This window comes from Solanum dulcamara, chromosome 6 (genome assembly GCF_947179165.1).
Source record: "Solanum dulcamara chromosome 6, daSolDulc1.2, whole genome shotgun sequence".
Lineage (NCBI taxonomy): Eukaryota > Viridiplantae > Streptophyta > Magnoliopsida > Solanales > Solanaceae > Solanum > Solanum dulcamara.
Window position 1 is genome coordinate 40,838,029 of NC_077242.1, and position 23,133 is coordinate 40,861,161.

At 37.2% G+C, this 23,133-nt stretch overlaps 1 protein-coding gene across 5 annotated transcripts; it reads right to left on the reverse strand.

The window, feature by feature from the left end:
• Positions 1-325: 325 nt before the first annotated feature.
• On the reverse strand, positions 326-21,638 carry LOC129893532 (uncharacterized). Of its 5 annotated transcripts, none has more exons than XR_008767513.1 (8): positions 21,116-21,637; positions 20,804-20,993; positions 20,096-20,282; positions 19,295-19,498; positions 18,722-18,997; positions 17,531-18,630; positions 8,737-8,789; positions 326-510 (listed from the first exon to the last, which is right to left on the reverse strand). XR_008767513.1 is itself a non-coding variant. In XM_055969082.1 (6 exons), the coding sequence occupies exons 1-6, from the start codon at positions 21,317-21,319 to the stop codon at positions 17,634-17,636; spliced, it is 2,055 nt and encodes a 684-aa protein (XP_055825057.1). In that variant the 5' UTR covers positions 21,320-21,638; the 3' UTR covers positions 17,381-17,633. The 5 variants fall into 5 exon arrangements, 2 of the variants coding, with proteins under 2 accessions (XP_055825057.1, XP_055825056.1); XR_008767512.1 differs by having other exon boundaries at positions 8,737-8,792; XR_008767511.1 differs by lacking the exon at positions 8,737-8,789.
• Positions 21,639-23,133: the final 1,495 nt, after the last annotated feature.

A 23,133-nucleotide genomic window follows, 5' to 3' on the forward strand; every position in this document is an offset into this window, starting at 1 on the left:
CCGATATTAGAATAATGGATCTTGAGTTTAGTGTGGATGATTGGGTGTACTTGAAGGTTTCACCCATGAAGGGTGTAGTTCGGTTTGGTAAGATGGAAAAATTGAGCCATGTTGGTAAGGTTGCTTATGTGTCACGATCCAAACTAGGGCCAAGCCATGACACTGCAATCGAAAACTCAAAGGACTTCAACCAAGACATCTTAGTATACATCGCATATATAAGGTAAAGAAATACGATAAGAAAAGAAGAAGAAACATAGCACAAGTGTAAGTCTAAGAAGTAGAAATAATCAATCAACTTCCAAAATGGACTACATCAAATGCATATAATCATGCCTTTATTCTAGACTTTGATAGGGGCTTAGGAAAAGATCCTATCTCACCACAACATAAGATGAAGTCATGTAAGAAACATGAAAGAAAAGTCTTGTCCTCGATGAATGAGAAGTCACCAACTTCTTTGATAACTAATGCAACTCTAGCCACGAATAGGATGATTGATGTCCACCCCTACATTATGAGACAATGTAGGCAAAATATGTGTTAGTATATAGAAGGTACTAAGTATGTGAGGTATTCATAAACAAGTAAAGGAACCTGAGCAATATGACATAAGATGCATAACTAATATAATGAATATGAATAAAGCTTAAAAGCATTTGAAACATATGAAAACTTACGGTCAATGCATCATAAAACTTCATAGTAAATATCATATCTTTACATTCAACTTGTGTGGGATAAGACCTTTAATCAATATTCTAAGACCATGAGAGCTATAACATGGAATCTGATGTAACTCCTACATCGAGAAGTGAGAGGCTACTTTGCCAAGGTATACTCTGTGAGAAACAACTTTAACTTTGTAAGCTATATATGGATCCACTATCTAGGCCATAATGGAAACCTATGTGGGAAATGTAGTTTGGGACTTTAGGTTGCTACTAGGATTCCCTTGGGTAACTAACTACGTTACCAGAGCGAACCCCACCTAGAATTCCTCTCGATGCTTAGTCAATATTCCAACGGAATTCATTAAAACATGATCATAAACATTATAGGGAAAGAGAGTAACTACTTATTAATTCATCTTTATAAAATATAATAACAATAGCTCATTAACTTTAGTGATTCATAGGAATCCATACCTTCGGTGAGAATTATCCTTATCACCATCATTAAACATGATTTGTGTGAGAATTGCACTTATCACACCATAATAACTATCTTAGATCAAATTGATCATCATCGTAACGTTCATCATTAAATCATAATCTGAACTTTATTCATGAAAACTTTCCCTTAAAAATCATTGAACTCATAACCAACTCAAGAAAATCATCTTTAACTTCATAATCATAATTGGAAATAAATTTATGCATGGACATTCATAATTCAACTTAAATCATGAAATTCATGTGGAAACATGCTTGGAATAATCATTGACAATAATTCAAAATGAAATTGAAACAGCCTGATGTAATTCATCTAAACTAGGGTTAGTAACCAATTAAAAATTAAAGGAAAGACTTTGAGAAAAATTTGGGAATCCATGGGTGAAAGGAACCCATGGATCGATCCCCACATACCTTGATTGAAATCACTTAGAATTGAAGAAGAAACCTTGATGAAAATATGGAACCCTAGCTTTGAGTTTTGAGGAGAGATTGAGAAAGTTGAGTTCTTTCCTTAGGAGAATTTAGATGAATGATTTAGAATGAGGGAAATTTCAAAGTATTAGATATATATAGACTTGAACTTGGCCTTAAAAATGTTTAGGTTCATTGAACCGAACTTGAGAAAAGACACAATTACCCTTCATTAAAACTCTGATTTGACCCTACGAGGTCACTTCTATGAATCGTTCTCAAGTCTATGACTCGTAGACTTGAGTCATAGTGCAGGTACTTAGTTTTATGGTATTTAAAGAACCTCTAAAGTTGGGTCTATGAGTCGTGGTTACGACTCGTCTTCAAGATCACGAGTCGTCAATAGGACTTATCCTACAAGTCTAAGAAGACCTTGAATTTGGATTCTCTAATCCTTACCTACGAGTCACGTCTACGACTCGTCTAAAGGACTACGAGTCTTAAACATGACTAGTCCAGCAGGGTTATGAAAATCTACAAATGGAGGGTCTCTGAACTTTAGTGACGATTGGGTATGACGAATCATAGACACTCCTACGACTCATCTTGTTGAATTATAGGGTGTCATCTAAGGTTGTTCTGAGACAGCCTTTTGGGATTGACTCTATAACTCATCCCTATGAGTCATAAATGGCACTACGAGTCAAAAAGTGACTCGTCAACATGAGAACATGCTAAATTTTGAAGGATTCTCTATTTTTCTAACTTTTCTACTTTCAAGTTTACATTATGAGTTGGAGTTGCCTTTAGATATGGCCATGGTTCATACGGTATTCCATGTGTCTATGTTAAGGAAATGTGTGGGTGATCCGAGTTCCATTGTCCCATTGAAAGTGGTGAATGTTGAAGAAAACTTGACCTATGAAGAGGTCCCGGTTGAAATTTTGGACCAGCAAGTTAAGAGATTGAGGAACAAAGAAGTTGAATCCGTCAAAGTCCTTTGGAGAAATCAACAATTTGAAAGCGCTACATGGGAAGCGGAAGTGGATATGATGAAACAATACCCTCATCTATTTCATTCTAATCAAGCCTAAGGTACTAAGTCATTCATGAATTGTTAAGACTCCTACCTTTCAGATTTTCCTAAGTTTTCATATGCGTGCATGTTCATGAAGTTGAATTTCTAAAGCCATGTTTTATGCTAAGTTCAAATATCTCATGTTCTATGTATTTCAAGTGTCATTGTATTCATGTTGGGTTTCTAGTCCTCGTGTCGTATACTTTCCTATGCTAATAATTCTCATTCAAGGACGAATATTCCCATGGGGGATATATTGTAAGACCTAGAAAGTTGGAAAGTCCTAAAATGAGGAACAAAGAATGAAATCCCAGAGAAATGCAGAAAACCGGCACCAGGTGATGACCATGGAAGGACATCCAGACCTTGAGTCGCACAACGCCTCATAGTGAGCCATCGTGTTGGCAGTTCAAAAACCCAACCTGTAGGGAAGGAACCACGATGAGGGAACACAGACTATGGTGAGCACGACGGACCATAGTGTCCTCCATGATGACCCCTACCCTAAGGTCCTCAGAAAACTTTCCAAGGCAGGGACCACGAATGACCACCACAGGCCATGGAGATCTTCACAGACAATGATTTCTGTATTTTAATTTGTTTCTAAAAATCATGAGTTTAACATTTCATTGATCTCATTCATTTATCATCATTGGCTAATCTGAAAGTTCATTTGTACGTTCTCCGAACTATATTGGACAGCAATCTTGTTCAGTAAATGTAGTGCCTGAAGTCTTTGGAGGAGATCCATGTCCAAATACCTCTAAGAAACTAGCTGCGAAAGCTATTTGCAGCTGAATGTGGCATAGGTTTTTACAGGCAACAGTGGAGCAACGTCTCATTATATACAGATACTCGGATTATCCTTTCTTCTCCACAAGCTTTAATTTCACAAGTTCCACAAAAGTTGTCCATTTATCGATGAAAGAAATTGTACAACATCTTGTATTCCATATGCCACTATGACTTTTAAGTATCCATAAAAATAAGTTTTGTGTATATATATGTATACAACTAATTTTTGGGTCACTGGCCACCCTTACACCAAATGGCTGAAAACTAAGTCGCGAGAGGAGTAAAGTTTCTTGTAAAGTGATACAAGTTGTAAGGGAGCCAACATCCAGTTTTCTTTCTAATAATTTTATTGCCCAAAAACTGTGTCAGTAGGTTAGCTTATATAGCTTTGCATCCTTTTGTGCTTTCCTAAATATGTAAGTCCTACAACACATTCACTTGCTTCATTAAGATGGATGTCAATATCCATTTCATCTCGTAAAGATCATTTATGTCTAAAGTGATCAACATTTATTGTTTCCCTAGGAGAGGGGGGTTTCTTAATCATAAAAAGACATTTACTATCCGGAGTAGGGGCGGACCTATCCTATTACGAGGAGGTCCACGTGCACCCCTAACCTCAGAGATAACTCTGTATATATGTGTATATACTTTGCAGATCTATCATATCTTTTAAAAGAACCCTCCAAATATCTATTATTAGGGCAGCTGGTTAAAATGCCCCTTGGGCTCTCTTTGTGAGTGCTCACCCCAAGATTGAATCTCGGTGACAACACTTGCTACATTTTTAGCAGGAAAACCTGATTCTTTACAAACTTTAAGCCTACATAGGTTTATTTATTTTTATAAGTTTTTTTTTACAATTTAATCCCCACTCTCATCCTACTTTTTGATGAAATCCCTCTCACCAAAAGCCCAAAATTTCAAAACCTAATCTTTAGTCTCCCATTTTTTCTCTCTCTAAAAACTGCTCTCTAAGAAAACCTCTCATGGAAGGGCATTTGAGTCATAATCTCGAAATAAGGTGGGACCCACCTCCCGACGTCAAAAAATTTCGTTCTAGAGATGAAATCGAAGGTTTCATCGATACGAACGCAACAGAAGTTGTCTCATCCCCAAACTACAATCACAGCTCTTTCAATTTACAAAAATCTAAAGCGATGGATATTTATGTCACTGAAGAAGAGCTGCTGCGTGCACAACAAATCATGTCCTGGCACAATGCTGGATTGATTCGAAGGGAAAGGAATTCAGAACTAAATTCAACTACATAAGAACCAGTTATGGTCCAAGAATCACATAATTTTACGGTACCAATTAAAAGAAATCAGCAGGCAATTTCTTCCACAATCGCCGCACAATCGCAGGAGCGCTGCCTTCAATCTCTAGCAGATTCCGGCGACATTTGAGAAGGCGCAGTACCAAGGTTTTGTTCTCCAACCCACGATGAATCGCTGGGTGTAATTTTCGCCGGAAGAATCAACTCGGGTGACGAGCGCGGTGGCGGCGCCGGAGCTTCGGTAACCTAAATTGATGAAATTGAATGCCAAAATGTTCCTTATGTAGAGGTGCATCTTCCAGGCCAGGAGTGCCATTTCGAATCATCACCAAGAGCTTCGAATTTACCTTCCAACCCTAACAATCATGGAGTCGCCGGAGCTCCGGCGATCCAATGGAGGCACAATCAATGTCAACAGGTAGGCAACAGTGTAGAGAGGATTCCCAGCCATACTGAATGTCTCGAATTACAACCAAAAAGCTCAAATTCGAAAAATCGTCAAGACGACTGCCAAAGTGGGCTTGCCGGAGTTCTACTGAATCAATTGCAGCAACAAACAGACCAAAATGTTCATATTGGTGTTACAATTCCAACAAAGTATCCAGGTTATATTGAAACTTCCCCAAAAAGCTCAAATTCGAAAAGTCGTAGAGACGACCAAAGGAGGGAAGAACACTATGCTGCATATGAGGAAGTGAACTTGCCTCAGGACAAGGCTCAACAGCATGGACTTGTCTCTCAATCTACAAATGGTGAACATAATCAGGAATATGTGAGAAATAATTTGATTACAGGTCACAAGGTTACAGGAAGTGACCACAGCTTCCAGAACTTCAGATTGTCTGCACAAGGAGCAACAGGTAAGTCTCTTAACTTGACTAATCATAATACTCATGATATTATTCATAACAACTTTGTGCTGCAGCCTATTAAATTGATTTCTAATCCTATATGTGCTGTCCAAATTGTAAATGGAAATACTGAGGATAATATGGCTAGTGTACAATCTGAGTTAAGTGATAAAACTAATGGTAAAGGTAAGAGCCAAATCCAACAAGGTGGTGTGAGCAATCTACATCCCAAAGGTCCTGCAGTAAACCAAACAGCTGGTCACAAACCTTACATTCCCAACTCTACTCCCTTGAAAATTTCTAACAACTTTGAGGTGTTCAATCCCAACAACCATAGAAAAGATCAGAACAGCCATCCACCAATTAGGAACAATTATGCTCCCAAAATCAACAACCAAACTAGAACTCCTGTTCTAAATACTCCCAACCCTCCAAATCCTATTATAACACACAATCTTGCTACCAGACTTAGAGCCCAAGAGACTATCCAAAGTACTCCTATATGTATCTCTCCCCCTGAAATCACCACAAAGCAAGGATACCCTGCAGTTGTATTCTCTGAAGAGGACTTCATGGTTAACTTAGCAGCTAAGTGTAAATACACCCTTATTGGGAAGTTTACACATACAATGCCAAGGATGGAAGTTATTAGAAAAGAGTCCATCCTACAAACTGAGCTTAAAGGAGGGGTTAAGCTGACTCATTTCAACTCCAAACATATATACATTGACTTGGACAATGAGTTTGATCACACAACAGTGTGGTCAAAAGGAAAAATGTTTATCCAAGGCCAGCTCATGAGGCTACAACTGTGGACTCCCACATTTAAACCAGAGGAGGAAACTCCCTTGGTACCTATTTGGGCAATCCTACCAGAACTTCCTTGGCATTGTTATAGTATGGAAGTGGTTACACCTCTACTATCTCCAGTTGGGAAAGTGTTGTTCCTGGACTTGGCAACATATAAGAAAACTAGAGGTAGTGTAGCTAAAGTAAAGGTCCAAGTGGATCTTACCAAACAAAGACCCCAACATGTATGGATGGGCTTTCAAAAAGATGTGAATGGCAAGGGTAGATGACAACCAATTCAATATGAAGAGGTGCCTGAATATTGCCAACACTGCAAGCATCAAGGCCACACTCACACTACCTGTACAGTGAAGAGAAGAGAGGAGGAAAATAGGCAAAAGAAAATTCAAGAAGAAACTGTTGCAGATAAGGACAAAACCAGCACAGGTAAGGCTAATGAATAGCATTTCCAAGAGAAAAACAACAACAAGGAAAAGCAGCTTAATAATACAGATGAAGACCATGAAAATAACCAAGAAAAAGAGGAATGGCAAATTCAAAAAAAAGAAAACCAAGAAGAATAACCAACCCCACCAACAAGGAACTCTTCATCAAAGTAAACAAAGCAGGATGCACCAAGGAGAAAGCTCAAAAATGCCTCAACCAACAACCAGTGATAATCAGCAACCAAGGAACATGTTGCCATCAGGTACTTTCTTTAATATTAATAATGATAATGTCCAAATATGTAATGTTGATTCTGGAGTCCAGAGTCAACAGCCCCCTCCCCATAGAATATTGGTTCCCAATCCTCACAGGCCCATTCAGCAGGTTTTTAAAAGGAAGGGAACTAGCAAACTTGCAGAAAAGCATACTGATGTGGAGTGCCACAATGCCAAAGGCCCAGGTACTGACTCAGTGCTCCCACACCCCCATGGCTCCCCCAATAGCTTTAATGTTTTAAATAATGTTGTTGTTGTGGCTGAAGAAGTTTATGGAGGTAAGGAAGGGGGAGTACAGGAGACACCCACTAATTTGTAGGAAGGGGAAACCAGGGGGAGGGAACATCTATTGGTAGACCATAGAAGAGACTCTACAGCCCCTGCAACCACTTTTTCAGCAGCCATAAGGTCCAACAGGCAGGTTCAACAAGAGGATATTCAACAGGTTTCTGAGGACATGCTTCAGATTAATGTGACTGATAAGGAAGATACTAAATCTCCAAAGAGCAGTGAACAAAACCAGGGTGCAGTAGCTCAGCTTCTGAACAATAAAAGTACTCTATCTTTGAGTAAAAAGAAGAGGGATGCTATTAAAAAGAAATTTGTTCAGGACATGAAATCTGGACAACCAAGTGTGAACTATGTTCTTGTGCCAGAACAAGCAGGCATATATGTGACCCCTCTACAAATTCAAGATACATCTAATGAGAAGTATGCACTTAGAAAAGGAGACATCTCAGAGGATTTGACTGATGAGTACAGGGTCACTCATTCTGAAGATGAGGATGATCCTGACCAAAGGGAGGAAAAAAACTAGGAAGATCAAATAAAAGCCTTTAGAACCACTATGGAAGTTTTTTTGCAGAAGGAAAAGCAGCAGGTCAATGAGGAAAATGATCCATCTTCAACAAGTAAGCAAACAAAGAAGAAGAATAAGAAAAGTACCATCACCAGTTCTGATAATGTTGCTGTCAAAAGCAACATCAACACAAGGTCCAAAACTCAAAAACGCTGATGATTAGTATAATTTGTTGGAATGCAAAGAGTATTGATACTTAGGGGGGCCTTGGCAGGTTACAAAGGTTGAAAGACTTTCATAAGCTGTCTATCATAGCAGTGCTGGAACCATTCTCCAACAAATCTCAAATTCAGTTCCACAGAATTCAGCTAGGTATGGATAATGTTATGTCCAACTCCAATAGAAAAATTTGGTTATTCTGGAACAAAGACATTGTTTGCAACATTATGGACCAGGATGAGCAGCAGATCACTTGTGAGATCACTCATGTGGCCTGTCCTAACAGCTACCTCATTACCTTTGTCTATGCAAAGTGCAAGGATTACATGAGAAGAGACTTATGGAACAAGATGTTGCAGTTCTCCAGTAAGGAGAAGCCTTGGTGCACCATTGGAGATTTCAATGTTATTACAGATGTTAAAGAAAAGATGGGGGGCCAGCCATATAATATGAATAAGAGCCTTGAGTTTATTAGTGTGATAGAAGCATATGGACTCACTGATCTAGGGTTCTATGGGCAGAAGTTCACCTGGTGCAACAATAGGGACAAAGATGCTAGAATTTGGAAAAGACTTGATAGGGCCATGGTTAATGACTCTTGGTTAGAAGTCATACCTGTAACAACTGTCAATCACTTGGCCTCCACAGGATCTGACCACTGTCTTCTACTGCTGGAAAGCATGGCAAAACAAGGTAATGTTAGCAAGTATTTCAAATTTCTAAACTGCTGGACAGACAATGTTAATTTCATTAGCACTGTAAAAGCATGTTGGGATAATCCTGTGGAAGGAAATCCAATGAGAATCTTCCAACAAAAGCTGAAAAGAGTTTCTAATACTCTTAGTAAGTGGTCAAGAAATGAGTTTGGGGACATCTTTGCTTCAGAAAAAGAATATGAAGAGCAGGTGAGACAAGCTGAAGAGAAAATAATCAGTGACAATACTGAAGAGAACAGGTCCAAGCTACATCAGATCAATGCTCAGTACATCAGATATCTGAAGATGGAGAAGGCTATCTTAAAGCAGAAAACTCAACTTCATTGGTTCAAAGATGGAGATGCCAATACCAGCTATTTTCATGCTATTATCAGAGGAAGAAGAAGAAAGTTATTCATCCATCAGATTAGTGATGAACAAGGCAATACTATTCAAGGTGAAGACAATATTGCAAGAGCAGCCACAGCACACTTTGAAAAAATATTCACTAGAGAAGAGAGACTAACAGTCTCCAAAGCTCTTACTGAGGTACCTTCTTTATTGCTAGTTTGTGCGAGTTCTTTTTTGGTTGGACTTGTTTGTTGTATTATTGAAGGTTTCTGGAGTGATATAACAACTTTCTTTAACAACAAATACATAGAGAAAACCTCAAATACAACTTCCAAACACCCTGCAACATCTAAGCTTCAGCAGGCTAAGATGTGCAGGGTGTGTAGCAGCATGAGGACATGCACCAAGGCATCCAAACTTTGCAGGATTGCAGCAATTACTATTATGACTAGGCCCAAGAAGTTTCAGCTCAAACGGATAATTGGAGATGTTAGGCGAGCGACCTTGAAACAATCAGCTATCTTAAGCCTAAAGAGAGAGAAATTTGCTATATGGAAGCTCCAACTTGGGAAAAAAGCCTTCAAATCTTACAAGGCTAAGCAAAAGGCTATATGTGCATACCTCATGAAGTTTCAACTCAAACGGATAAGTGGAGACGTTAGTCGAGCGACCTTGAAAATCCTAACAGGCTCCAAAATTCTCTTTGAGATCTATTCTTTTCTGTTAGCCTATACAGGTCTTTGCTTGTCTTTTGTTATTTGCTGTGTAGTTGTAGGTTGTTGGAGATATACACCAACATGCTCTAACAACAAATACATAGAGGACACTACTGATACAAGACTCTCCATGACTGAAACAAAAGGATGGTGCAGAAATGGAGACCCCTCTTGTTTTTGGTGCTTGTTTGGTTGTCTGTATTCCTTTGATTGTTTTTGTTTAGGTGCAACAACTACTGGGGAACCACACACAAAGAAGCTAAACCAGATCACAAGAAAGGGCCTTCTTTTCTGTGAAGCATGCTCCAACAAGTTCCTTAACCTCTCCTACTATGAAAGAAACTTGGAGCTGCACACAAACCTACAACAGCTTATCCATTCTCCCCATTTGTTTGTTTCTTTGGTGCTTCTTTATGCAGGTTCAAAGATTCCCAAAAGAAGGGAGACAGCAGCTGGGCATAACTGGACCTCCTCTCCTAATCACTATTCCATCTATGCCTTCTCTAATAGCTCAACACCTGCAACAGCTCCATGTGCAAACCCTTTCTTGCTGGTTCTTGTTTGTTGTGTAGCTGCAGATGTCAGGATGGATTCATCAACATGTTTTATCAGCACCTACATAGAGGACATCACAGATACAACCACCAAAACAAATACCTTCACTAAGAGGCCTACACAAGGACTGTGCAGAATTGCAATTCCCTCCTGGTTTTTGTGTTTGTTTGGTTGCTTGTCTTTGTTTGATTGTTTTTGTTTAGGTACATCAACACAATTGAAATCTCCAAGAACAAGGTCTCCAGCATACAACAACTCACTAGAACAAAAAGCAACATCAACGCATACCTGCAATAGATGGGCTACAGCAGCAGCAACAACAGTACTATATTTTTGTTCCCTGTTGTGTGTCTCTTTGTGCAGGTACAACTGCTTCAACACCAGTAAGAACATGAGGAGCTACAGTCTCAACAATTGGTCCATCCACAGCAACTATACCTTAACCACAACAACTTGGGGATTTCCATTTCTGTTTATGCCTATTGGTTTTTTGTTTGGTTGGCTTGGTTTTATGCATTTGCAGGTAGCTGGAGATACATTAAATCAAGTAACATTTGTGGATACAAGACACAATACACAACACCTCGAACAACATGCAGCACCCAAGGAGATTGCAGACTTGCAGGAATCAGCAGAATTACAACTCTTAATGGGGCTCTCTATTGCAGGATACCTCCTACAATGCATGCAAGTAATAAAGAAACCAACTAGAGCTCCATTACAAACTGTCTTCTGCTGGCTACTACAATCACAGCAACACTGGAGTACAACAACCTGGAAGCCCTCAAGATCATGCACAATGCTACTGCAAGCTGCTACTTACTTGCTGAGATGCAATCTAGGGACATAAAATGCAGCCAAGCACTTGGACATCACAGCTGCATCTCCAACATTGTGGATGCACTACTTCAGCATTTATGCCTCATTAGTTTTTGATTGCAGTTGGATCTCCAAGCAGCAGTTCAGCCACAGCTGCACCACTTACATCCGCTACATACAGCAATTCAGGACCATATCATCCTCAACAACAACTCCAAAGATGCTGACTGATACAGCTCCAAAGCTGCTGACTGTTATACTTCTTTCCATTTTTCATCCTCCATAGCTGCTATAATCATGATCTTGAAGTTGATGCATCCTTCCATCTGGACTCACTTGGTACGACAAGACGAGAAAGGGCAAAGATGAAAAGAGCTTCTTTACCCCATGCGAGATAGAAGGTTCATATACTTGTTCTTCTTCAATTTAGCTATGTATGGTACGTAGCATAGTTGAATAGGACTAGTGTAGGTTACTTTCTTGTCTTCTCATGGAAGGGGAGAGTCTCCCTCATTTATGTTTTCTCAGTCGACTTGTATCGGGAGGAGTCCTCTCATAGGTTTACTGCTTTCTAGTTATAGATAGCTCCTTTTGCTACGGGGATGAGTTAGCCGACCTTAATAGGTTAGCCGACTTATGAACCAACATAGGATCGGAGGTAAGGTTTATGTCCCCCTCCTTGTATTTTTCTGTTTTATTTTTATGTTAAGGCTTGGGGGTGATGCTCAACCCCTGACTGTGCACGAGAGGTGCGAGCCTCGTGTAGGGTCTGTTCCCATAAAAAAAAATCTTTAGTCTCCCTGTTAACCCTTCTTTCCTCATTCTAATTTCTAAACCATTTTTTTTTCGTTTTCTATCATAATCATTAATTCTTCTTTAAAATTATAAGCCCACATAGTTTCATTCATTCTTGTGAGAAATATAAGAGAAAAAATATTATTGAATTTTGTTTCTACATTATTACCAGTATTTTGGACGGCGAAAGGAGACAAGGGTCTGCCTCGCCTCGTGATGAGGCGCTCACCTTTTTGAATTGAGGCGCCAATTAATTCTAAAATATTAAAATATTTAATTGCACATATAAATATCCAAAATCTCAATAGCAATAACATATATTAGCAAATATTTCAATGTCCTCCTTTTTGCTAGCATCAGACGCCATTGAAATCACTATCTATGGACAAATTAATACTATATAAATATAGGAGGATAATATTTTTTGTTGAAAATATAGGTAGATCAGTAGCTCTAGTGACCAATCTCCAGGAAATAAAAAATAGAGCATCAAAAAGATTGTAAAATAGAGCATTTAAAACACACTGTTGTGCGCTGCTCACTTTATATGAAGGAAGAAGAAAAAAAAGAATTTGATTGCTCGAAGCAGAGGAGAAAGAACAAAGAAGAATTGAAGATGAAAGAAGAAGCTTACATGTTGATTTCTAGCGAAGTGTGAACTGGAGAACGGGTCGCAAGTTAAAGAAGAGGGTCGCGAGCTGGAACTGGCGAGTAAAAAGGCAGTCTAGATTGCGAAAAATCCAAAACTCCAAATAAACCTTAATATTTCTTTTAAATTATTAAATCAGGGCTTTTTAAAGAAAAATCAAAAAGGCGACACCTATAGCACCTCGCCTCGCCACTCGTATGTTGCCATTTTTGTGCCTCAGTTCGCCTTTTGAATTCACCTCGCCTTGGCTGTAATAGGCGAGAGGGCATCGCCTTGCCTCACCATTCGCCAAAGGTGAAAAGGAGAGAACCTTTGAGAACACAGATTATTACACAGAGACTCTATTTATAGACACTAAATACAATTCTTTATAAGTAGGATACCATTTACTATATATTTTCCTACTACTATTCCTATTATAAGTAGGATTATATATACCTATTTCTATGTTAGTACTCCCCCTCAAGCTAGTGCATACAAGTCATATGTACCTAGCTTGTTACAAATGTAATTAATGTGAGGACCGATGAGGGGCTTGGTGAGATATCTGCAAGTTTACCACTCGACTTCACAAAATTGACAGTCAATCTCAATGTGCTTAGTCTACTCATGAAATACTGGATTTGATGCATAATGTTAGTCAATCTCAACGTGCTTATTCATCTCATGAAATATTGAATTTGATGCATAATTTTGATAAAACACAGAGTGATAAATTACAACGTTGAACTTCCTAAAAGAAGCTTGAGAAGACTATTTCAGACCATAGAGTGACTTACACAATTGATATACAAGTCTCTACCAGAGTCCCCCCTGAACAACAAAACCAGGTGGTTGCTCCATATAGACTTTTTCCTCGAGATCCCCATGGAAAAAACATTCTTAATGTTCAACTGATTGAAAGAAAAATGACGAATGACAACCAAAGATAGGTAAACGCGGTCATATGCTATTTTAGCCACTGGAGAGAAAATATCATTGTAATCCAGTTCAAATATCTGAGTATACCTTTCTTTTTTGGGGAAAAGTAATCTTAAACCAAAAATCAATGCAGAAAAACATAGATTTGTCAAAAACAATACAATGCTCGCTGAAAAGTGCTTGAAATCTGGTATAAAATATATTGATCCTCTCAAAATTAAAAGATGAGTAGATCTTAAACAAAAAAGTCATTGTAAAACTAGACGGAACATCCTCATGCGCTGAATTATTGGATTTGATAACTGAAAGTGATCACAATTTGAGAAAATAAAATTATATGGGTAGAGTCAAAATAATGATACGACCCTATTGAGAAAGATAATTATATGGATAGGGTAGGATTGATAAAACAACCTTGTTGAAAAAGAGAATTATATGGGTAAGGTCGGAATGATGGTACAACCCTATACAAATCAGATTTGAAGAGTCACTAACAAGATACATGGAACTATGCAAATTAAATCTGGGTAGTCACCAAAAACAGTGCTATGCAACTTAGATATGAGAAAGTATCTCGGAAAAATTCATGATACTACGCAAATTAAATATGAGAAGTAGTCTGGAGAGATGCATGGTGCTATAAAAATCAAATATGAGAAAGTAGTCAACGAAAAGATGGAACTATGCTACACAAATTAAATATGAAAAAGTAATCACCAAAAAGATGGCATGGTGCTACACAAATTACATATAAAAAGGTAGTCACTGGAAGGATTACACGATGCTACCAAACTAAATATGAAACAAGTAGTCACCAGAAAGATGGCTCGATGCTACACAGATTAGATATAAGAAAGTAGTCACATGAAAGATAGCACAATCGTACACAAACACTAACGGATATGGGGTTGACACAAAACAATCTTAGAAAGTCACCGAAAATTGATGTACAGTGACCTATCTGACTGAACTTTCTTTCCCTTCAAATGGGGTTCATGTATTTATCATTGACCCTACTATTGTTAACATAACCAATAGCCAGATGAGTGGCATATATGGGTCATAGGCGCCCACCAACAGCGGAAGGGTTTTTGATTTTCTACCAAGATCTTAGGAGCTCTAATACCATGTGAGAAATATAAGAGAAAAAATATTATTGAATTGTGTCTCTACATTATTACACAAAGATTTATAGACACTGCAATCCTTTACTAAGTAGGATACAATTTACTATTTCTATTCCTACTACTATTCATATTCTTATTTCTATTCTCATTCTAAGTAGGATTGAATATTCCTATTTATATTCTAACAATTCTTTTACTTTCTTTTTTTTAATCTTTAGTCTCCACTCCCACCCTACTTTTTGATTAAATTTGTAACACCTCAGAAGTCAGAAAGTGTAATTGGAAGAAACAATTGCAAAAAATTATCTTGTGCAAGATCCACAAAGCCAACCTATGGATTGTACAAAGGTCATACAGCCCGTAGGAGGGCCTCATAGGAAAAATCCTGAAGTCGAAATTTTTTTCAAGTCCCAGAAGTTGACCTACGGGACAACAAGATGGTCCGTAGATGGACCTACGACCCGTAGGTAGTCTCGTAGGAAGAGATTCAGAGATGGGGTATTTGAGAGTTGGCAGGACAGAAGGGCCTACAACCTGTAGGGTTGTCTACAGACCGTAGGGTGGTCCGTAGATGGAGATTTAGAGAGGATGATTTGAGGACTCAACAGGATGAAGAACATCTACGACTTGTAGTAGAGTCTACGATCTGTAGGGGGTGGTTGTAGACCGAAGTTCAGAAACTTGGAATTTTGGCTTGATTTCCACAAGCCCACTCGGCGATCCGTATGAGGACCTATGACCAGTAGGTTACCTCCAACAGTTTAATTCTAGGGATATTTTAGTCATTTTCGATCTTTTAATACCTAAGCTATGTCGTTTGGACTATTTCCTAAGGCGTATAACTACCCAAACCCTTCAAATTTTCCTCATTCACTCAATACCCCAAAACTCTCTCAAGAAATTCTTCTCAAGGTCATCTCTTTCATCAACCTTGGGTTCAAGGATTCAAATCTCCTCTTTCAATTTCAAGCTAGGATTCCATTGAGGTATGTGGGAGTTTAATTCGTGGACCCTCTTTATCCATGGAGATCCAAAATATTTTCAATTCATCCTTATGATTTCTTCCTAACACTAGAGTTTTGGACTATTTTGCATTGAGTTCAATCAATTATATTGTTATTCACTTTTAATGATCTTATTATGCATGATTCAATCTTAATTACACGTTTTTGATGAATTTCCCATGAACCCATGCATTACGCCTATTTTGTGGTTGTGAACTATGTTTAAAAATTATGCATGCATCATGAATTTATGAATTATGATTTTAGATAAAATATCAATGATATTTTTATGAAAACAAGGTTTCTTTAAAAGGTGAAGTGTTCTTATCATGATTTAGATGCTTAAATAAGTATCTTCTATGAATATGTTATGAAATCATGATTTGTTAAATGAGCTATTCTTATGATTTTCAAGTATGTTATGATGAATTTGGTCTTACAACATTATTATCATTTTCAAAGATTATGCTATGATTATGATTATTCTTGTTGAGAGTATTATCTAGCACCGAGTTGGACCAGTGACGATTAACCAAGTCCAAGAACTACATGCCTCTGTAGGATTTGCCTTAATTGGCCCTAGCTAGTGGATCCACAAATAGCTCATGTTAATGGTCCTTACCATGGCAAGTAGGACAATCTCTTTTTGGTGTGGGAAGGATGACACCGGACTCCATGTTATAGGCTTATAGCTCACATGGTTTATGTCAGCTACGGTATCTCTCACTTGTGTTGTGTTAAGCTTATGATTTTCTTACGAATATAGCATTGACCATGTTTTTTCTTTTTAACGATATTTTAAGGGATTATGTTTTAGCTTGGCCATTGCGTTATCATGTTTTATGTCATGCATTGCACATTCTCCATACTCAGTACATTACATAGTACTAACCGCATACTTATTTTGCCTATATTGTTTTATAATATAGCTTACAACGCTCCCCATCCGGCCTCAGTAAGTACAAGATTCTTATCGGCGTGCATTGCTTGGTGAGTCCTCTTGGTTCGAGGGCATGGCCATTTAATGAGTTCCTTATGTCTTTTCATTTTCAGACTTCATTCAGTTTTAGTTTATTTCGTGAGCTAGGATTTGTCCTATGCCATACATATGATAGTAGCGGCTATGTCAGACTAGTATGATTTTTGCATTTTCAGACGTTACAATCAGATTTCTTCCTTATGTTGAGTTTGTTATATTGAGACTTATCTTTCGTTTTTAGTTTACTTTGGTTATTTTGTGATCGTAAGTCATTCTTATGCTGAGGCTTGTTTAGGGTCTTTCGGGATTCTATTCGCTGTGTCACATCTAGTGTGTAGCTTGAGTCGTGACAAAATCCCTCCCCAAAAAAAGCCCCAAATTCCAAAACCTATACTTTAGTCTCCCTGTTAATCTTTAACAAAGGGATTTTTTTCCCTCATTCTAATTTTGTAACCCTTTTTGTTTTGGAACTTTGCTATCATAATCATATGTTTTTTAAGGAGTTGCGCGCCGAACTTTGTCACTAGTAATAATAAAGATAGTGGAGCCCCGGTTACACTCAAACCCTAAGTCTGCGTCTGATCAGGAGATATAGAACAGCTCAAAACATCAGTTGTGGATAATACAAAGAGATGACATATGATGGCATTCAGAGGAAGAACTGTCAATAGTAAGATAAATAAGAATTTCATGGGTAGACAAACTTGCACTAGGTCATTAAAAAATGGACATCAGCACAGAAGACCTATATACAATGTAGGATTATCAACATAACTTTGAAACAAAAAGATTGCTTACTTGAGGATAGTACTTCTACAAAGCAGAACCATGCCACCAAAACAATTTCTTACGGGCCACGATTTTTCAGTTTTGCACATTCGATTGATGTTGTACGGGGTTTTCAAAAGGCTGCTGAAGCACAGGCATCTATTATTTCATCTAATTCCCAATAATTTTGGAAAACATCTCTCCCTTGATTTCTCCACCTGAGCATTCTATCATAGAGATCCTTCATGTTCAGCTGTATGCTGTTTTTCTCCGGTGTGAGTTGGAGTAGCCTGTTCACACACTTGACAAGATATGTCCCAACCTTTAGTTTAACGTCACACACAAAATTGAGTCCACATTCCTCAGTTTCAAACATAGAAGCTGATATACTTTCAGTTACATCAGTTATGTCAAAGACAATACGCGCTCCTGCTGTAGCCTCTTTTCCTGTGTATGTCTCGGCCCATGCTATCAAGCCATTTTTCCTTTCATGGTTAGATTTCCTATCCTTCATTCTAGGTTGTCCTCCGGTGAATTGCATGAGAGTACCAGTTGCACCATAATGCAAAAGCAGTTCACATTCAGCATCACTTATATGATTCAAGCTTCCAAACAAGATGCCTATTGGTATCCTCCTAAACAACATGCTCTTCTGTAACCTAACACCTGGTGTTAGTTCTTCATCTGGAGCAAAGCTTTCATTTACTTTGTTTGAGTGCCCAATGTACATCTCCTGAAATTCTTTAATCCAGAAAGCAAGTTCTTGGCAATTGGAATCCAGGATATTCACCATTTCCTTCTTAAAGGACAGGGATCCCCCGACTTCCTTGTTGCGACAAAGAGTTGTCTCATTGCCTTCATCTGAGCCAAACTTGTTCATAGTCCATAAATTGGAAAATTTGGTCAGATAATCAACTAAAAGTTCCAAGTAGGGTTCACCAGTAGGGTTCAAACTCCATGCTATAAACTTTGCAGCAGTAGCAAGAAAAGGAGCTTTAACGTCCTGTGAATTGTTAAGATTACCTGCTCCATATATGCATCTTGAGCAGTACTCGTCCCTCAAACTCTTTTCTGAGAAGAGCAAAATAGAAGCAAAAATGAACCAAGAAGGGAAAGTTACTGTAATTCCCCTGACATAAATAGCATGGGACAGTACCATATTAGCCATAAACTCAGACAGTGCAAACTAATTGTATCAAACACCATGAACCAATAACTTACCAAATAGAACTCTGATTTACTTTGGCAATATTCACAGCTTTCTTTGAAAATGCGTCACCTGGCTTGCAAACTTCATGAACTAAAAACTCCAAAGATTCCAAGGACAAAGGTCCAGTCAAAATCCTCAAAATCCGCTTCTTGCATGGAAAGTAAGAATGTGAAAATGGAAGTTTTAATCCAAGATCCATTGATATGCCCCACCACATTGGTCTGGAAATAATATCTAGCACCAGGGAGACCAGCTTAACTTGAAGTTCTAGAATAGAAGAAAAACCCCTGCAAAATAGCAGTGCAACAATATGAGAACCCAAAGGATCTTACAACAGGAGAATCTTTCAAATTTAAAGTTTTCAAGTAGCACATTAGAATCACAGAGAGCCACAAGGTTATCCTTCAATAGAAAAATCTAAGAAGAAAATGGTGAATGTGATAAAAAACTACAATGCAGTACAAAATATATATGCAGGCATATAGAATAAAAAGGTTTTAGAATTTACTGGAGTTATCACTACAGTAACCTTACTGGTTACTGACAACAGGAAAGAAGAAAAGAAAAACAGGTCTGGGACTTACGTCAGAAGAAACCAGTTATGCAACAGGGACCTAGTCTCAGTAAACATGACAGGAGAAAGTACCAAACATATAACAATTGAACGCCATTCTTTCCTCTCATGAAATTCCATTTCTAAACAAAGGAAAGGTCTCTTAATGAACTCTTGCAAAACTTGAGATACATCATACTTCAGAAGCATGTGATCTAGTTGCCATGAGAGCAACCTGCAGAGCAAAGGAAAATATTATGGAAAAAGTGATTCATTAGATGGGTTACACCAAAACAATTAAGAAGCAACTCATTTGAACGGGGTGCACATGTTGACAAGATTTAAAATTCATGTAATTAACACAATAGTTTCTGCAATGTATCTTAGTAGCATATTTATCATGAAGGACACATCCAGCATTTATCAAATAGCATTTCCCATTTACTAAGAAAGGATATCAACACTATCATTTCTCTTGTAGCATTAAACTATATCGCCTCAATGCCAAATGTAATCTTTTCTCATTCTTTTGATATATAAAATCGATATGCATATCAGTCCATTAAACAAAAAAAAAGGACAATCAAGAATACTGTTCTTTTTCTAATCAGTTCAAGCTGTCTTTTGTCTTCAGAGACTTCTAAGAGACATGATGCAACATTAAGCATGTTCAATCAGAACTTCAAGAAAAATTGAAGTAATTAGATGACATAGAATTCCAAAATATGCTCCAATATAAGAAATAGAAGTAGGCCTACAACCCAGTAGGCTCAGAAATAGAGGATACAGAAATAACAAGTCCACGAATGATAGAAAAGCTGCTTTGACCAACCTTAGTGGTATTTTTCCACTCTCAATGTTAATTTCTTTTTGACAACGTAACTGTTTTAGCCAAGCACAGTGTCTTCGATCAATGGATCTTAGGTCAAGCATAGGAGGCAATTTCAGTAAATAGTGAACTCGTGATGCTAGTACTGCCACCCTCACAACGGCATACAAAATGATTGGAGAAAGATCTGCTGGAATAACATAAAACATGCCAAACATTTCAATAGATAAGTTCAATTATAATTAGCAAAGACTACAATCAACGGGAAAACAGATATGGAAATTCCACAAACTCTTTAACCATCTTTTTGTATTTCTATTTTTCTACTGATAATGTTGACCTGAAAACCAAATCTCCTGTATGAAAGAAAGACTCCTACAGAACAAAGGACCTAAGTAAACATACTAACATGACTTAACCCTAATCACCTATGCAGATCGTTTTCTCTTCCGTGATGTCCTATTTTTTGCTAACTCTTCGTGGATTCAAGAAATTATAAGTCTTTAGCGAGAATTCCTTCCATGTAATCTTAGATCAACCTAGTCTCCTATTAATATGTCACTCACCATGATTCTAAAATGTACAACCACTGCATCTAGAGGTCTACATGAAATTTCTTCTTTTAGCATCCTCTCTACACAAAGTGAAGAGCTTTTAAATAGAAAATATCACCAAACACCTAAAACATGCATAGTTGAAAGAGACAATTACGTTGAAATCTTTCAAGTTCCTGCAGAACATCAGCACAAGATACAACTATTCTGGTACAATCCTGACCAGAAATCAATCCACCAATTTGCAGAAGCTCCCCGTCAGCAGTTCTGAGAACCTTGCATACAATTGAAGAAGATAGCACTGTAGCAATTGTCTTCACCAAGTACTCAATTGTACAATTGAAGACCTACAGGTAATCACAAAATTGCAGATACATCTCAAATTAGACATTCAAATTTTCTTTTATTAAAAAAAAGGCTCATAATTATCTTCTTCTTTTGCTTTGATTGTTTTGTGATGAGATATGACCTGGGACGATGTGAAGCACATAACAGAAAGGGCAGTGTCCAAAACCCTAACTCTAGGAATTGTTTCGGAGAGGTTAAGCGAACGGTTGAGATTTGTGATAGTGAGGTCCAGATTCGGAGCTTCATTTCCCGTCGCTGGATTTATGGACTTCACTTCAGATGCTAGTGACACAAAGAGTGACCTTATTTCTGAAGCCTTTGACATTGAAAGCAAAGAAGATCCCGGAGAGTAATTTCACGCCAACTATATATTACCAATCCTGTGTTTTGTGGGAAACACAAGCGCTAAATTCGTGTATTTCACCATTTATTTATTTTTTGTAAAGAAAAAAAAAGTTCTCCTCCTTTCTTTCTTTCTCAAATTTACTAGCTAAAAATGCCGCCATTAAAGCTATTCTTTAATTTCTCTTGTCATTTTGCAATTTAACAAGCAATTTTACTATTGATGTTATTCCCTTGTTTCGGCCTCCTCTTGTTAGTTAGATGTCTCAGAAGAAACATTCTCGAGAGAATATACTGTTTTATTTTTCTTTCTTTCTTTTTTCATTTACAGATTGTTCATTTAGTGTCGTAATTTCTTGAATTTCTAAAAAAGGAAATTTATCATTTATAGAGTGTTTGGTACGAAATAAAAGAAAATCTTTTTCAAATTTTTTTTTTATGTTTGGTTGACTTAAATATTTTGAAAAATATTTTCCTAATTAATTTATTTTTCTGAAATTTAAGGAAAATAATTTTCTTTCAAAAATTAAGGAATATATATTTCAAATCTTTCCTTCAACCTTAAATTACAATAATTTTTTTACCCCACTCCAACCACGACCCCCCTCCCCAAAAAACAATTAAAATTTCATTTTAAAGAAAATATTAAAAGTTTTTTTTGAAAAATATTTCACATTTTAAAATCTTTATTTTTTTTATCCTATCCCTACCCCGACCACCCAATCCCTCCCAAAATTTAAAACTTTATTTTTTTACCCCACCCCAACTGCCCCCCCCCCACACCCCCCCCTACACACACACAAAAAAAGATTAAAACTTGTTTTTGAAAAATATTTCAAGTTTTGAATTATTTTTTTTACCCCGCCGCTAATCCCGATCCCCATGCCAGCCCCCAACCCCCCTCCCAAAAAAAATTTAAAAAATATCAAATTATTTGAAAGTTAGGTCTTCATTCGGGTGTGATTAGATTTCGATTCGAAAGTCGCACTCGAGTATAAATTTGGAAGTCGGATTTTGGGTTGAAAGTCGAGTAGGCTCCCACATCAGGTGTCGGGGTCGAATCTCGAGTCAATTACTAGGGTTGATTTTCATGTAAGAAACTATTTTCCTAAAAAATATTTTCTACTCTCTAATAAAAAAAAAGAGATTTTCTAAAAAAAAATTCATATTTCTTTCTTTTTATTTCTCTTACTTTTACACCAAACAATGAACGAAAAAAATGAAATAAGAATAATATACTCAAGTAATGATAATCAAAGAAGTCAAAAAATAATTTATGTGTGAAATAATTCAATATATCCTAAACTTTGCTTGAAAAAATTCATGTATGAGTATATGTTTGTATTTTATTTTTTTATTTTCTCAAAAAAATATATCCCTACATGAATTTTTTTAAAATTAAGAATAAAAAAAACATTCTTTTAAGATGAAAAAAATATATGTGAGCCACTTTTGTAACGATATAATATATATAAACTATTTGTGTAATTATATAAATATATATGAGTCACTTTAAGTATGTCAGCTCTAATAATATAATTTAAAAGATTCTTAGACTCGAGACAAATCGAGGTGTGATTAACTGATACATTTTTAATTTCGGTGAAAATAGTGTCTCCTTTTGATTATTTTTTTTGTTGATTTTGCTTTTTGCTTACATAATGCAAACTGGGGTTCTTATAGTCAAGCCAAATTGTAGTGTAGTTAATGATTAATTGATAAATTCTTGGTTTTTGAGTTTCATTGAATTAATGTCTCTTTTTTTTGTGAATTTTTCTTTTTGCTTAAATTTTGCAA